The 17066-nt window shown below is 51.1% G+C and overlaps 1 protein-coding gene across 1 annotated transcript in view; it reads left to right on the top strand.

Moving 5' to 3' along the window:
* The window catches only part of LOC115100087 (cytochrome P450 4B1-like), a 47747-nt gene extending 32940 nt beyond the window's left edge, over positions 1-14807 (top strand). The window contains exons 7-12 of the mRNA XM_029618282.1: positions 250-356; positions 2075-2265; positions 6102-6235; positions 11728-11792; positions 12244-12326; positions 14548-14807. Coding sequence (XP_029474142.1) covers positions 250-356; positions 2075-2265; positions 6102-6235; positions 11728-11792; positions 12244-12326; positions 14548-14716 — 749 coding nt within the window. The 3' untranslated portion in view covers positions 14717-14807. The remainder of the gene's footprint in view (positions 1-249; positions 357-2074; positions 2266-6101; positions 6236-11727; positions 11793-12243; positions 12327-14547) is intronic.
* Positions 14808-17066: the final 2259 nt, after the last annotated feature.

Raw genomic sequence — 17066 nt, 5'->3', positions numbered from 1 at the left:
CTCATGTCCCCTCTTTAGTGAACTATTAGCTTTTTGTTACTGAGTACCCCAGGACCCAGGGGCTCAGCTGCTGCTTGTTAGAGGGGAGCAGCTTCTCCTAAAAGGACCAGGACAGGAAGAGGTGGCAGCAGGGATGAATGAATTGCCCACGGTTGGTAGGAGATGTGGGATTTAAACCCTGGGTGTCCTGATTTGCGGGGAGTTTGATGTGTCACAATTAAACAAATACTTTGCCTTTTCCTATCGCAGAGAAGGTTATACAGCAGCGGAAAGAGTCTCTTAAAGATGCAAAAGAGCTTGAAAAGGTCCAGCAAAAGAGACACCTGGATTTCCTGGATATCCTTCTGAACGCCAGGGTAAGGATCCGAATAACCTTTGTGGGTAACTACTGTGATCCTCCCCTTCACCGGCTGTCACCTTTCAGGCTGCTGAGCCCTGGCCAACTCATTGCACTCTGGGAGAGTAGGATTCACCCGGCGGTGCCACCAATTCTGTGTTCCAAAACAAAAAGAATTTAATTAAAGCTGGAGCAATCACTGTCCGGATAAAGCAGAGAAAAAAAATTAGCAAAGCTGTCCCAAATGTACAAAAACAGGAGAAACAGCTTCTTGGACGGTTCACACATCTCGAAGTGGTTCCTGACTCAGTCGTCCCCCACGCAGCATCGGGCACCCAATAGAAGAATTTTCTAAGGGTTACCACTAGGACCTCTTCCTTTTTTAGGCTGCAAAAACACAAAAGGAAATCTCTCTTCCTTTATCCCAAACACTTCCTGACTGCAGACTTCCCTGGGTGATGGGGGTCTCCGTGGCCTAAGAGGCCTTGCCAGAGGGAGAGCTTTCTCTCCCCAGTGCATCTCTGGATCATGAGACTGGACACCACACTAGGGCGTTCCCCTCCCGGACCTGCTCTCACCAACTCCTCGCAGTGCCTCGTGGGAGCACCATATATATGTACCCACCCTCCCAGCACCCCCTGAACCTCCCGTTACCGGAAAATTCTTCATTTTAAAGAATCGTACATTCTAAGGAAATCAAGACAGGGGCCACCCTAGAGAAATATTCCGGTGAAAAAATGATGGGGGAAAAAAAAGGCAGCCCTCAGCACTCCCCACCCCCAACCCCAGTCTGACTGAGCATCCTCCGTACTCTCCCCCCCCCACCAAGCCCGACCACAGCCCAACCCCAACGCTCTATGCACCTCCTCCCTCTGCAGCCTGACTCCAGCACACGCTCCTCCCTTTCTCCAGCCCAACACCAGCGCTCTCTTCTCCCCAGCACCTTCTGTGCCTCTTCTGGTGTCTGCAGTGCAGGACTGGGTGTGTGCTGGCACTTCATTGCGGCTTCGTGGCTGTGCAGCTTATGTACCTGTGTAGTGGGGAGGAGCACTGCCAAACATGCAGCTTTCGGAGCGCACTGAGAGAGGAGGAGCAGGAAGGGGATGGAGGAGGAGCGTTCAGTCAGGCCTCCAGCTGATACGAATGTGCAGGTGTGCGTGCATTTTTCTTGCAGGAGAGCCCATGATGCTCTATATGTAGGGGTGCCCGACGAGTTTTGCTCTGTCTCCATCTGCTGGTGCGGAGTCACAACCCAGGTGTCTGGACTGATCCTGGTACGTACAGGGAAAGTGAATTTTTTAGTTTATATTTTTGGGGTAAAATAACTATTAGGAGAGTGTGAGGTGAGATGGAGGAGAGAGGTGCCACTAGAAAGTTTAAAATGACGAGAGATAGATAAGTAAGTGTGACTGACAGAGTGACAGGAGAAGTCTGAGAAATTTCATATATAGCCAGGGGCGGATTCCCGATGACAACCGGCCCAGGGATTCGCTGCCCAGGTTGTCCCAGGAGATACCACGTGGACTGCCGAGCGCGGCTCTCACAGCCGCACACGGTAGACCACGTGACTAGAGCGACCGGCCCACTGGGGGATGCCCGATCCCTCGATAGGTCAATCCGCCCCTGTATATAGCATGATAATGTTTGCCGGCTATCGGTGAATATTAGCGATCATGCAGTTTTCGGCTGCTGTGCGATAAGCGCTATGGTTGTGACGGTGTTTTCCTGCCCGCTCAGGATGAGAACGGAGAAGGACTCTCGGACGCGGACCTGCGCGCGGAGGTGGACACCTTCATGTTTGAGGGTCACGACACCACCGCCAGTGGCATCTCCTGGATCCTGTACTGCATGGCCATGTACCCGGAGCACCAGGAAAAATGCAGGGAGGAAATCCGAGAGATTCTGGGAGACCGCGACACGGTGGAATGGTGAGTGCCTAGGCCAGAGCTTCCCAAACCTGTCCCGGTGACCGCACAGCCAGTCAGGGTTTAAGGAGATCCAGAACTGGTTCTCCAATGTACGTAGCTTTATCTCCTGCACATTCGTTGAGGATATAAAACCCTGACTGAAACCCTAACTGGCTATAGGGTTGACAGATTTGGGAACCAGCATGCTAGTGGCACTGCTTCATTTAATAATATAAGAAAATAAGAACATGCCATACTGGGTCACACCAAGGGTCCATCAAGCCCAGCATCCTGTGTCCAACAGTGGCCAATCCAAGTCACAAGTACCTGGCAAGAACACAAACATTAGATAAATCACAAGCTTATTAATTACTGTCATAGCAGTTTATGGCTTAATGCTTTAGAAACTTATCGAAACCTTTTTTAAACCCAGTTACACTAACTGTTGTAACCACATCCTCTGGCAATGAATTCCAGAGCTTAACTGCGTGCTGAGTGAAAAAGAATTTTCTTTGATTTGTTTTAAATGTGCTACTTGCCAACTTCCCCTTCCTCATCCTTACAGTAAACTACCTTATTCAGCCCCAGTGACTGCGGAGCTGGATAAAAAGGGCAGATACCACCTGCCGCCACCCCATCCATGATTGATCCCCACTAGCACAGAAATCTTGTCCAAACTTAAAATAATTTTCCAACCTTTTAGGTGAATTTTAAGAGTTGCTCGCGTTAAAAGGCCCATAAGGGCGAGTATCTAGGCCAGGGGTGGGAAAGTCCGGTCCTCGAGGGCTGCAAACCAGTCGGGTTTTCAGGATACCCCTAATGAATATGCATGAGAGAGACCTGCATACAAGTGTGTATGCAGGTCTCTCTCATGCATATTCATTAGGGGTATCCTGAAAACCCGACTGGTTTGCAGCCCTCGAGGACCGGAATTGCCCACCCCTGATCTAGGCTGAGTGCGAGCAACTCGTATTTTTAAATAGCCCAATTAAGCGCGAGCAACCGAACAAGCGGAAGAAAGGGGCGGAGTTAGGACGTATCGGGGGCGGGGCCAGATTTCGTATCCGACGTTCGCAGCGGGCGTCGGGCTGTTAACCGCGCTTATTTACTGCTGCTCTTGATGAGGTGTAAGACTGCAGACGTCTCTTTTTAGGCCTAAAATGACGGGGTGAGGGGTCTGGGTAAACTGGGGGGCGTGCAGGCTGAAGAACCAGAGGGACAAACTGGTGGACCAAGCGGCCAAACTGGGAGTGTCCTCCATGCGAGCACGATTTAAAGTCTGCTTATCTGCGCGTGTTAAAGCCAACAAATGCCTAAGGAAGATTCGCAAAGTACGTTTCCTCAGGTAATCGCTTAAAATTAGGCGCATGCATACACCGCCCTAGGTGAGTTTTAAAGAGTACGCGCAGAATTGCACAGACGATTTAAAATTCAAGCGTCTGTGTGCTCGCGTGCGACTATGGGTGCCTGCACGCTCGTTTTACAGATACTGAGTCTGTACTTTAAATTTTGTATGTGTGCTCGCGTGCGACTATGGGTGCCTGCACGCTCGTTTTACAGATACTGAGTCTGTACTTTAAATTTCGTCTGTGTGCTCGCGTGCGACTATGGGTGCCTGCACGCTCGTTTTACTGTTACTGAGTCTGTACTTTAAATTTCGTATGTGTGCTCGCGTGCGACTATGGGTGACTGCACGCTCGTTTTACAGTTACTGAGTCTGTACTTTAAATTTCGTATGTGTGCTCGCGTGCGACTATGGGTGCCTGCACGCTCGTTTTACAGATACTGAGTCTGTACTTTAAATTTCGTATGTGTGCTCGCGTGCGACTATGGGTGCCTGCACGCTCGTTTTACAGATACTGAGTCTGTACTTTAAATTTCGTCTGTGTGCTCGCGTGCGACTATGGGTGCCTGCACGCTCGTTTTACAGTTACTGAGTCTGTACTTTAAATTTCGTCTGTGTGCTCGCGTGCGACTATGGGTGCCTGCACGCTTGTTTTACAGATACTGAGTCTGTACTTTAAATTTTGTATGTGTGCTCGCGTGCGACTATGGGTGCCTGCACGCTCGTTTTACAGATACTGAGTCTGTAGCTTAAATTTATGCTCTCTCTCTGCTTGCTCTTGGCTTTCTCTTAGTTTCCTCTCTGCCTCTAATTTCTGTCAGCTGTCTCTCCTCAGCTCATTATCTTCTCTCACCTCCTCCTAGTGTCACCCCCCCCCCCAACAATTCCATTACCTCTCCCCACCCCTTCACGCCTCTTCCCTCCACCATGCTCCCCTCACTTCTCACCTTTCTCTTGGTTTACCTCCCCTATCAATCCCACTCCTCTCTGTCCCACACAGCTCCTTTCCCAGTCCTCTCCACCTCTCCCTCTTCATCTAACCTCTCATTCCAGCTCCTCTTCTTGTCACAGCTCATGTCCCCTCTCTCAGCTTCTTTCCCACTCTTATAGCTGATGTCCCCTCTCTCAGCTCCTCTCCCCTTCATAGCCTGTGTCTGCTCCTGAGCCTGACCCACAGCTCCACTATCGCCCCTTCTTCCTCTCACAGTTCCTCTCCTCCCTCTCCCCATCTCCCAGCACTTCTGTCAGCCCTTCCCTCACTCCCATCATAGCTCCTCTGCCTCGCTCTCTCTCTTCCAGTCTCTGTCAGCAGCCCTCCCCATCTCCACTGCCCCACAGGAAGCCTGTCTGTCCTACACTGATCTGCTCTCTGGTCCCCCTGCAGCCCATTGGTCAGACATTCCACAGCCAGCCAATAGGCTGCAGGGGGAGATAGAAACTGCTTCTTCCAGCCCTCCCACATGGAGCTTTCCTCTCCTGATTCACAGAGGTGCAGAAGGCAATAAGCAGCCACAGAGCTGAAAATTGCCCTCTTTTACCAAGCCAAAAGCACACATGGGCTTCTGCAACGTCGGCGCTTTTGGCTGCGGGAGAAAGAAGCATTCCAGTAAGCGTGTTGACATTGGGGGGGGGGAGTGAAGCAGAGCACATCCCTTTGGTTTCAGATGCACACGTGCTCTCCTAACCCCGCTCAGCTGCCTGCGCAATAACTGAGTGCGGAAAACGGGCGCTCGGTGCTCGACGCCTGCTTTCCTAACGCGCGCCCAGGCCCCTGTCCTGGGTGCGCGGTGCAATATCTAAATGAGGGGTTGCGCTAGGGACAATAGCGCACCCCTAACGCCTGCTTGGCAGCGGACGCCCAGGAGAGGTCGGCTGTCAGCGGGTTAGGAAAGCGGATGCTGGTTACTCGAGCTCCTGTTTCCCTGACCTGACTGCGGCACTTTCTTTTTTTAAACATTTTAAACTTTTTGGTTCCTCCGACTTAATATTGCCGCGATATTGAGTCGGAGGATGTACAGTATTTTCTGCTTTTCTGTACAACCTTTTGGGCTGCTCTGGACAGGCGTTTATTTCCGAGCATAAAAATGTGCGGGTTGGGTGTATGTTTTTTTTTTTTGTTTTGTTTTTTTAGATCGGGGTAATTAATTGCCTCATCAACATGGCATTTGCATGTGATGAGTGCTATTAGTTTCGCCGCGTGTTGGACGCACGTTTATGGGCACGTTTATCCCCTTATAGCAACCGCGGGTTAAACAGCGCGCTCGGCCGTCTGCCCGACCTGCTTAAACCCTGCCGGTTTCAGTGGCCACCCGGGAACAGGCCATCCAATTTTGATCTTGAGATGGGGAAACTCCTCCCATGTTCTGGCTGTCAGTGGCGGGGAGCAGTTTCCTTCATCACGATCATGGACTTTGGAAAAACCGTGGCCATGGTGGAAAGCTGTGGGATTCTGATGGACCGGGGAACAGCTATTGCTTCCTTAAGGGGTTTCACTTGCACTGCTTGCTTTCAGGGACGACCTTGCTAAGATGACCTACACCACCATGTGCATTAAGGAGAGCCTCCGCCTGTACCCGCCGGTCCCTGGAATTTCTCGACTGCTAGACAAACCACTCACCTTTTTTGATGGGCGCTCGGTGCCAGCAGGTCAGTTTTGTTTTTTTCTCATTTATTTTAAGGGGATCGTTTCTAACAGCCCCTCTAGATTAAGCAGCAAATGTGCAGGTAAGTTATCCTAAACTTCGAAGCACACACGAGTGGAGGAGGAGTGCGCTGAGAAGCAGGGAAGCCAGGGGTCGGAACCCGCTGTCGCACCTTGTGAAGCTTCATTTTACCTTCTCCCGTGTACACACTTAGGGGGTCATTCACTAAGTTATGGCATTATTTCCTGAGGGAAATCCCCAAAGTATTTATTACTTTGAAGGGTGTGCTTACTCGAGGTTGTCAGCCCCTCTAAGCGATGGTGGCCCCCACAGTCCCGCGGCAGCCATCGCATGTTGCTTGGGGGGCATTTGCAGCTGCGATATTTTTAATACTGTGGGCCCATGATGTTTTCCCTGAGAGAAAAATATCGCAAGAGTGACAAAGCTGCGGTAAAGGACACTGCAGCTTTGTGACTCCCGCGGTATATTTATTTATTTATTTATTTATTTAACATATTTCTATACCGGTCTTCATGAAGGGATTCATATCAGGCCGGTTTACATGGAACTTAGGGGAGTAACTAGTAAACCAAACAAGAGAGCCGAAGCAAAGTTACATAAAACAAGGAGATAGAACTTGGGGGCTGGAGTAGCCAGGAAGTAGAAAGACAACAATTAACAATTAACTAGAAGTAAAATACATATGAATAGTAATGGGACTAGTGCGAACGTATATATGGGACTAGTGCGAACGTATATATGGCCCACGAGAAAACACAGAGGCCTGCAGTGTTTTTCCAGTCCTGTGCCTGTGGCACACTCATTGTGACTCTTGATAATGTGGGGACTGTGAGGGTGTGCATGCTCTCCAGTCCTGTGCCTGTGGCACGCTCATTGTGACTCTTGATAATGTGGGGACTGTGAGGGTGTGCGTGCTCTCCAGTCCTGTGCCTGTGGCACGCTCATTGTGACTCTTGATAATGCGGGGACTGTGAGGGTGTGCATGCTCTCCAGTCCTGTCCCTGTGGCACACTCATTGTAACTCTTGATAATGTGGGGACTGTGAGGGTGTGCGTGCTCTCCAGTCCTGTGCCTGTGGCACGCTCATTGTGACTCTTGATAATGTGGGGACTGTGAGGGTGTGCGTGCTCTCCAGTCCTGACCCTGTGACACGCTCATTGTGACTCTTGATAATGTGGGGACTGTGAGGGTGTGCGTGCTCTCCAGTCCTGTGCCTGTGGCGCGCTCATTGTGACTCTTGAGTGAGGGTGTGCATGCTCTCCAGTCCTGACCCTGTGGCACGCTCATTGTGACTCTTGATAATGCGGGGACTGTGAGGGTGTGCATGCTCTCCAGTCCTGTGCCTGTGGCACGCTTATTGTGACTCTTGATAATGCGGGGACTGTGAGGGTGTGCATGCTCTCCAGTCCTGTGCCTGTGGCACGCTTATTGTGACTCTTGATAATGCGGGGACTGTGAGGGTGTGCATGCTCTCCAGTCCTGTGCCTGTGGCACGCTTATTGTGACTCTTGATAATGCGGGGACTGTGAGGGTGTGCATGCTCTCCAGTCCTGTGCCTGTGGCACGCTTATTGTGACTCTTAATAATGCGGGGACTGTGAGGGTGTGCATGCTCTCCAGTCCTGTGCCTGTGGCACGCTTATTGTGACTCTTGATAATGCGGGGACTGTGAGGGTGTGCATGCTCTCCAGTCCTGTGCCTGTGGCACACTTATTGTGACTCTTGATAATGTGGGGACTGTGAGGGTGTGCATGCTCTCCAGTCTTGTCCCTGTGGCACGCTCATTGTGACTCTTGAGTGAGGGTGTGCATGCTCTCCAGTCCTGTGCCTGTGGCACGCTCATTGTGACTCTTGAGTGAGGGTGTGCATGCTCTCCAGTCCTGTGCCTGTGGCACGCTCATTGTGACTCTTGATAATGTGGGGACTGTGAGGGTGTGCATGCTCTCCAGTCTTGTCCCTGTGGCACGCTCATTGTGACTCTTGATAATGCGGGGACTGTGAGGGTGTGCATGCTCTCCAGTCTTGTCCCTGTGGCACGCTCATTGTGACTCTTGAGTGAGGGTGTGCATGCTCTCCAGTCCTGTGCCTGTGGCACGCTCATTGTGACTCTTCATAATGTGGGGACTGTGAGGGTGTGCATGCTCTCCAGTCCTGTGCCTGTGGCACGCTCATTGTGACTCTTAATAATGCGGGGACTGTGAGGGTGTGCATGCTCTCCAGTCCTGTGCCTGTGACACGCTCATTGTGAATCTTGATAATGCGGGGACTGTGAGGGTGTGCATGCTCTCCAGTCCTGACCCTGTGGCACGCTCATTGTGACTCTTGATAATGTGGGGACTGTGAGGGTGTGCGTGCTCTCCAGTCCTGACCCTGTGGCACGCTCATTGTGACTCTTGATAATGCGGGGACTGTGAGGGTGTGCATGCTCTCCAGTCCTGACCCTGTGGCACGCTCATTGTGACTCTTGATAATGCGGGGACTGTGAGGGTGTGCGTGCTCTCCAGTCCTGTGCCTGTGGCACACTCATTGTGACTCTTGATAATGCGGGGACTGTGAGGGTGTGCATGCTCTCCAGTCCTGTGCCTGTGGCACGCTCATTGTGACTCTTGATAATGTGGGGACTGTGAGGGTGTGCATGCTCTCCAGTCCTGTGCCTGTGACACGCTCATTGTGACTCTTGATAATGCGGGGACTGTGAGGGTGTGCATGCTCTCCAGTCCTGTGCCTGTGGCACGCTCATTGTGACTCTTGATAATGCGGGGACTGTGAGGGTGTGCATGCTCTCCAGTCCTGTGCCTGTGGCACACTCATTGTGACTCTTGATAATGCGGGGACTGTGAGGGTGTGCATGCTCTCCAGTCTTGTCCCTGTGGCACGCTCATTGTGAATCTTGATAATGCGGGGACTGTGAGGGTGTGCATGCTCTCCAGTCCTGTGCCTGTGGCACGCTCATTGTGACTCTTGATAATGCGGGGACTGTGAGGGTGTGCATGCTCTCCAGTCCTGTGCCTGTGGCACGCTCATTGTGACTCTTGATAATGCGGGGACTGTGAGGGTGTGCATGCTCTCCAGTCTTGTCCCTGTGACACGCTCATTGTGAATCTTGATAATGCGGGGACTGTGAGGGTGTGCATGCTCTCCAGTCCTGTGCCTGTGACACGCTCATTGTGACTCTTGATAATGCGGGGACTGTGAGGGTGTGCATGCTCTCCAGTCCTGACCCTGTGACACGCTCATTGTGACTCTTGATAATGTGGGGACTGTGAGGGTGTGCGTGCTCTCCAGTCCTGTGCCTGTGGCACGCTCATTGTGACTCTTGATAATGCGGGGACTGTGAGGGTGTGCGTGCTCTCCAGTCCTGACCCTGTGACACGCTCATTGTGACTCTTGATAATGTGGGGACTGTGAGGGTGTGCATGCTCTCCAGTCCTGACCCTGTGGCACGCTCATTGTGACTCTTGATAATGCGGGGACTGTGAGGGTGTGCATGCTCTCCAGTCCTGTGCCTGTGGCACGCTCATTGTGACTCTTGATAATGCGGGGACTGTGAGAATGTGCATGCTCTCCAGTCCTGTGCCTGTGGCACGCTCATTGTGACTCTTGATAATGCGGGGACTGTGAGAATGTGCATGCTCTCCAGTCCTGTGCCTGTGGCACGCTCATTGTGACTCTTGATAATGTGGGGACTGTGAGGGTGTGCGTGCTCTCCAGTCCTGTGCCTGTGGCACACTCATTGTGACTCTTGATAATGCGGGGACTGTGAGGGTGTGCATGCTCTCCAGTCCTGTGCCTGTGGCACGCTCATTGTGACTCTTGATAATGTGGGGACTGTGAGGGTGTGCATGCTCTCCAGTCCTGTGCCTGTGGCACGCTTATTGTGACTCTTGATAATGCGGGGACTGTGAGGGTGTGCATGCTCTCCAGTCCTGTGCCTGTGGCACACTCATTGTGACTCTTGATAATGCGGGGACTGTGAGGGTGTGCATGCTCTCCAGTCTTGTCCCTGTGGCACACTCATTGTGACTCTTGAGTGAGGGTGTGCATGCTCTCCAGTCCTGACCCTGTGGCACGCTCATTGTGACTCTTGATAATGCGGGGACTGTGAGGGTGTGCATGCTCTCCAGTCTTGTCCCTGTGGCACACTCATTGTGACTCTTGAGTGAGGGTGTGCATGCTCTCCAGTCCTGTGCCTGTGGCACGCTCATTGTGACTCTTGATAATGCGGGGACTGTGAGGGTGTGCATGCTCTCCAGTCCTGTGCCTGTGGCGCGCTCATTGTGACTCTTGATAATGTGGGGACTGTGAGGGTGTGCATGCTCTCCAGTCCTGTGCCTGTGGCACGCTCATTGTGACTCTTGAGTGAGGGTGTGCATGCTCTCCAGTCCTGTGCCTGTGGCACGCTCATTGTGACTCTTGATAATGCGGGGACTGTGAGGGTGTGCGTGCTCTCCAGTCCTGTGCCTGTGGCACGCTTATTGTGACTCTTGATAATGTGGGGACTGTGAGGGTGTGCATGCTCTCCAGTCCTGTGCCTGTGGCATGCTTATTGTGACTCTTGATAATGCGGGGACTGTGAGGGTGTGCGTGCTCTCCAGTCCTGTGCCTGTGGCACGCTCATTGTGACTCTTGATAATGCGGGGACTGTGAGGGTGTGCGTGCTCTCCAGTCCTGTGCCTGTGGCACGCTTATTGTGACTCTTGATAATGTGGGGACTGTGAGGGTGTGCGTGCTCTCCAGTCCTGTGCCTGTGGCACGCTTATTGTGACTCTTGATAATGCGGGGACTGTGAGGGTGTGCATGCTCTCCAGTCCTGTGCCTGTGGCACGCTTATTGTGACTCTTGATAATGTGGGGACTGTGAGGGTGTGCATGCTCTCCAGTCCTGTGCCTGTGGCACGCTCATTGTGACTCTTGATAATGCGGGGACTGTGAGGGTGTGCATGCTCTCCAGTCCTGTCCCTGTGGCACGCTCATTGTGACTCTTGATAATGCGGGGACTGTGAGGGTGTGCATGCTCTCCAGTCTTGTCCCTGTGGCACGCTCATTGTGACTCTTGAGTGAGGGTGTGCATGCTCTCCAGTCCTGTGCCTGTGGCACGCTCATTGTGACTCTTGATTCCCCGGTTGTCAGGAGAGAGGTCGATCAGCTTGGGAGGCCGAGGAAAGGAAAGACCAGAGGAGTAAGGAAGGAGCAGGGGAACTGGGAAGTGGGTGAGACAGGGAAGGTCAAATCCTAAGAGAGGACAACGAGATTCAGTTCTTATTGTAGCCATACAGCCTCGTGTTTACAAACGATGAAAGGCTGAGCACTGTGCCGTGTGCCTGTGGCTGCTCTGAAGTCCTCGTGATGAGGATAAGCCTGGTAACTTGTCTGTAATCTCAGGGCATTTTGTGCTGGACCCAGAAACTCAAGCAGATAGAAGAGGGCGGATTACACAAATCCTTGACCGGGTGAAATGTTTCTCTCTTTGCCCACAGACTCTCTGATTGGGATAAGCATTTATGCTCTTCACAGGAATGCCAGCATCTGGAAAGATCCGCAGGTGATTTCTTCTTCTTTTGGCTATTGGAAGGGGTTAAGTTTTGTGGTTCACGGGGCCCTACAGGAAATGAGGGAGGGGGGTGACGGCCACACATCCCCCCCCCCATTTTTCATATGGTTTCATGGAGGGAAGGGGGAACAACACTGCTTCCATGCGTTCCTCACAGGCATTTCAAGTCGCTTTTTCGTGAAAAATGATTTATTAGCTCCTGTGTGATTTGTGTCCCACCTGAACCAGGGTTCCAGGACATGCCGAGGGGGTCACGAGGACGCCATAGGGGGGATTTGTTATTTTTTCTACCCTAGACGTTTGGGGAGCGGGGATGTGCGCAAGCCGGAAATTAGGCCCCTTTACCTCTGGGTGGAACGTCCTTCCTCTCTGGGATAGGCAGCGCCCTTTGAGGTGTCCCCTCTGTAATGAAACTCACCGGGAAGCTCTTCGTCTCTTGCAGGTGTTTGACCCGCTGAGGTTTTCCCCGGAGAATTCCTCTCACCGGCACTCCTACGCCTTTCTGCCTTTTGCAGCTGGACCCAGGTATGTGCAGGGCTTCCAACGCCCGTCCGGGTGACCCCCACAGACAGCTGCGTTCAGGGCGATCTACAGTGAATGTGCCTGAGGTAAAATGACACAGACTGGGTCCTCGCTGTCTGCGAGTTTATCACCTGCACATTGGGAGCATTCTGTAGCCAGGTGGCAGCATAGAGCCACTCCAGGGCTCCCCAGGGCTCTGTCCCAGGCAAGATCACAGCCTTTTACCGGTCACTATCAAACCCAGTGTGGCCGAGAGCGAGTGTTTACTCTCGTTTGTGCGCAGCCTGACTCAGAATGTAATAAGGATTTTAGTGCACAATCTTGGGCACAAATGAATGCTCCTAAATGCAAATCACATGTTAATCAAAGCATTGGCTCTTACTTCCCAGTGCAGGGAGGTGCATTAAAGCTCTGAAAGCTTAACTTACGTTCGTTTTAGTGCAGGAAATGTAATTCCTGGATTAGAGGTGAAGTGAAGATAAGTCATGTTTTCTGGTGGTTTGTGCTTTCCTATGGTGCTGTTCCAGCCTGAATATCCTGGGTGCAGGAATCCTAGACTGGGGGTCTCTCGGTCCCGGTCGACCACCACACGTGGGAACCCCAGGACTGGGACCACGCTGGTACAGCATCAAAGATTAACACTAGCCCCAGGACTCCTGAGCCTGGGATGCCCAAGCCACGACTCTCTGCCCTGAGACCCCCTCCACCCACCTCACTCACTCAACTCCAGCTAATTCTCCCCCATCCATCCACTAACCCACTCCTCGCCCATCCACCCTCATCTGAGGTCGCTTTCCGTCTGTCTAGTCTTTTCAGCTTTGTACGCCCTGCTCCTATCAGCGGGGCCGAGAGAAGGAGCGCTAGGCTGAGCGCGCGTTTTTATTCACGTGGGCACACGTATTTGTTTGAACTCCCAAAGCCTTTGCAGACCCTTCACTTACTGCATCAGGAGCTAAGTTGTTTTTCAGCACGCGAGTACGAATTTATTACATCGGCCCCACTGTGTTTTATTTTTTTCAGCCAACAGACTGGTTTTATGGTGCCCATTTCTGTTTAAGGCTTGCAGAATAATAAATATAAAGCTTCCTCTCTCTGGCCTAACAGGGTGACAGTGTTTGTCTTTGGTTTTAAATAATCAACCCCTGTGGGCTTTCGTCTGCAACGCTGTCCCCTTACCCTGCCTGCCCCACTCACTGCCCTGGCCGTCCTCCCTCAGGGACTCTTGTTAGACATAAACCTTTTCCAGAAATATAATCTAACCAGGAGGCGGGGTATCTCCAGCCACAAATAAAACCAGCAGAGAAGTAATAATCAGAGTTAAAACCGCACTTATTTCTTTATTCAGACATTTTATGTGCCGTGGTTCCACGTAAAGATCACAACGGTTTACAAAGTGACATTCATCGTTAGAGACTCAGCAAACAAACGACAAAGAATATCCAGTTTGAAAATCCTGAAAACGCAGCTGGTTGTGGGGGTCAGCGGGACGGGTCTGAGGAAAGAGTTTCCTCCTGGTCAGTGCTGAATGGTAATAACCACAGCATCCGATACTTACCTGGCACCAAATGGGGTCACAACCCCTTCAGCTGGGGGTCACGAGTGCCTCAGGGGCAGCGTAAGAGGAGGTGAGAGGGGAATGTGAGGGGAGGGTTGGAGGGGAAGAAGTGATGCTGGGAGGGGACAACAGAGGATCAGTTGGGGGTTATAAGGGAGGTCTTGGGGGAGATGTGCAGAGGGCTGGGGAGGTGGGAGGAGGTTGGGAGAGGGGGAGGGGGACTGCGCCCCTGCTCGTTTGTTTTGGTCGTCCTCTTGGTCTTGTGAATTTTTAATTGCTAAAACGGGTCACATTGGCTAAAGGTTTGGGAAGCCCTGACTTAGTCGTATTCACAAAGGGGCTGCATCGCATTACGTTTTTGGTTTCTGTGCTGCCGTCCTCCAGGAAGGCCCCGGGGCAAAGCACCACGACGTGTTACAGTGCAAATTACGGGGGTCGGGGCGACGAAACGCGTAGCGCGGCCCCCACCCAACCGAAAGCGAGTTAAGACCCGGCTTCCTATGAGGCCTTTCGGCCGAGCTCGCTTTCCTTTCCACTCGCCGGTATTCGTTGGTCTTAAAACCTGGCAGATGTTTTGTTTCCTGTTCGATCAGGATCCTTAGAGCCGGGGGACCCTGGTGGTGCTTCTCCGGCTTCCACGTTAAACCTCCTCCTCCTCTCGCGTTTCAGGAACTGCATCGGGCAGAACTTCGCCATGAACGAGATGAAAGTGGCCATCGCTCTGACCCTGCGGCGCTTCCAGCTCTCCCCCGACGAGGCCCGGCCCCCCATCAAAATACCTCAACTGATCCTGCGGTCCAAGAACGGCATCCACCTGCGCCTGAAGAAGGTCACCTGACGCTGGAGCCACATTGCCACAGGGTTTTTGTTTTTGTTTTTTAATGGAAAATTCTGTTAATTTCTTTTTCAATAAAGCTCTTAAAATCTAACAGGCTGTTCTTCACACGTGAGGCATCGTATGAGGAAAGTGTAAGCAGCACCAATCCTGCACTCAGGTTTTAGGAATATTTATTAAGACCGGAGCGGAACCTCGCTTGGGGATCGCATCCTGGACCCAGAACATTGCTTTCAGGCTGTGCTAAAAATTAGCAGTGAAGAAGGGTCAAGCAGAATGGGCTCTGTTTACGGTGCGTTTTTAAAACGTGCAGTACAAATCCTTGCATAGTGCTAAGACGCAGGGTCGGGGGAGGGGGTTCTGCGGGGTGCTGGACCCCGTATGTTCATCCGTCCAGAACGGGAGAGGACCAGAGAGGAAGACAAAAAAAAAAAGCAACTAACCAAGAACCGACAAGTGGTGAAGCTTCTATGACTGCAGCTTTAGTTATTTGATTTTTAAATCGCCTACCCTAGTTTAAGCTCTAGGTAGTGTACAAGACTGATGAGACATAACGAATAGGTCAATCCACATATATCGGCATGCAATCTTGAAGCAAGAAAGAAATCAACTAAAATAACAAGAACGGAAGAGAAAGAATATTTTTTCCAGAATGGGGCGAACAACGCCGCATAACAACAAGGGGCCAGAATCACAAAACCTGCCACAGGTATGAGAGCTTCAAAAGGCGCTTCTTGCTGGCTTACAAGAAATTTTGATTATTTTAGTAGAATTAGAATAGGTTAGGTATTTCTGAGTGGGTCAAGCTGATTTTGTTGGCCAACAACACAAGATAAGCTCCTTTCTACCGCTGAACTCTGTGAACCTAAAAGGACTGCCTCCCGAGCTGTAGCAAGAGAGCTGCTCTATAATATTACCCATTCCGGACCCTGCAGAAGGAGGGGCTGTATCTGAGTGGATCCTCCCCTCTAAGCCACCCTACACCAGCTCACACTGAAAACCCAGGACTTAATGATAACAGAACTGAGTATCTGTTATACCCCCTCCCACTTAATCAAATCTGGATAAGGGGCAGAGACTTTTGCTCAGATTGCACAAGTGTGCTCACATTGAAACAACATCCTGTAATAATTGCATTGCAATCACTACGACATAACCACATTTGTCAAACATGAATCCCAGGGAGAGCACACCAGCAATTTTACCTGGGCAGGGTCCAAACCCAAGCAGGCTCTACACCTGGTGTAGAAAATAGCAGACCAAGCTAGAAGGCTCCATCCTGTCAAAGGAAAAGTTAGATAAATGTACCATAAATATCTATCAGGATTGGGTGAATAATAATGAACTTGAATGTATGTGAGCAAGTGTATTTGTGTGTGAGAGAAAAAGAGAGCAATAGGGTACATATGAGAGCCTGTGTATGTGTGTGTATGTGACAGAAAGAAAGGGTATGTATGTGAGAGCATGTGTGCATGAGGAAGAGAGTTTAGTTTATTAGCATTTCTATACCGTCACATCGGCAAGGCCTTCACAACAGCCTATATGTGACTGTGAGAGGAAGAGAGATTGTGAGCATGTGTGTGTATATGTGCAAGGGAAAGAGAGCCTGTTTGTGAGCATGTGTGTGTGTGATAATGTGTGTGAGAAAGAGGGAGTGTTTGTGAGTTGTGAACTTCTGTGTGTGTGTGTGTGAGAGAGAAAAAGGGTGTGTGTATGAGAGCATGTGTATGTGAGGAAGAGAGAACCTGTGCGTGACTATATGTGTGTGTGTGAGAGAGAGAATGTGTGTGTATCTGAGAGCCTACGTGCATGGGAGAGAGCCTGAATAGGGGTGTGTATATGTGTGACAGAGAGGTGTGTATCTGTGTTCTGAGAGCATGTGTGTGTGTGATGTGGATGACTGAGCAACTTTCTTAGGCTGGAGGCAGAAACCATGCTGACTCCAGCCTTTCCTTAACAGATTATATCTTTATTCACACTTTTCAGCATACAATCAAAGTATTGTGCCTACCTTCTAGCAGCAATTCTCACAAGTTTAGTCAGGACAGAAATGTAAATAGGAGCTGCCTTCTCCTAGTGTCCTCTCCCTAGATAGGTATTTGTATCCCTATGGTAGGCCCATCTAGTAACTCGAGGTTTAGGTATTAGTGTAGGGGGTTAGGGGCCACTTTGACATGTCAAGCTAGGTTGAGAGAACATTGCACAAATCTCATCTTTGGGTGAGTTTCCTCACTCCGAAGGCCATCAAATCTTCACAAGAGACCACTGTTCTGTTCGTACGTGTCACGTCGAATGTCAAAGTGGCCCCTAACCCCCTACACTAATACGTAAACCTCACCTCGAGTTACTAGGT

The sequence above is a fragment of the Rhinatrema bivittatum genome, chromosome 10 (genome assembly GCF_901001135.1).
Source record: "Rhinatrema bivittatum chromosome 10, aRhiBiv1.1, whole genome shotgun sequence".
Taxonomy (NCBI): Eukaryota; Metazoa; Chordata; class Amphibia; order Gymnophiona; family Rhinatrematidae; genus Rhinatrema; species Rhinatrema bivittatum.
This window is presented reverse-complemented; position numbering and strand designations above follow the sequence as displayed.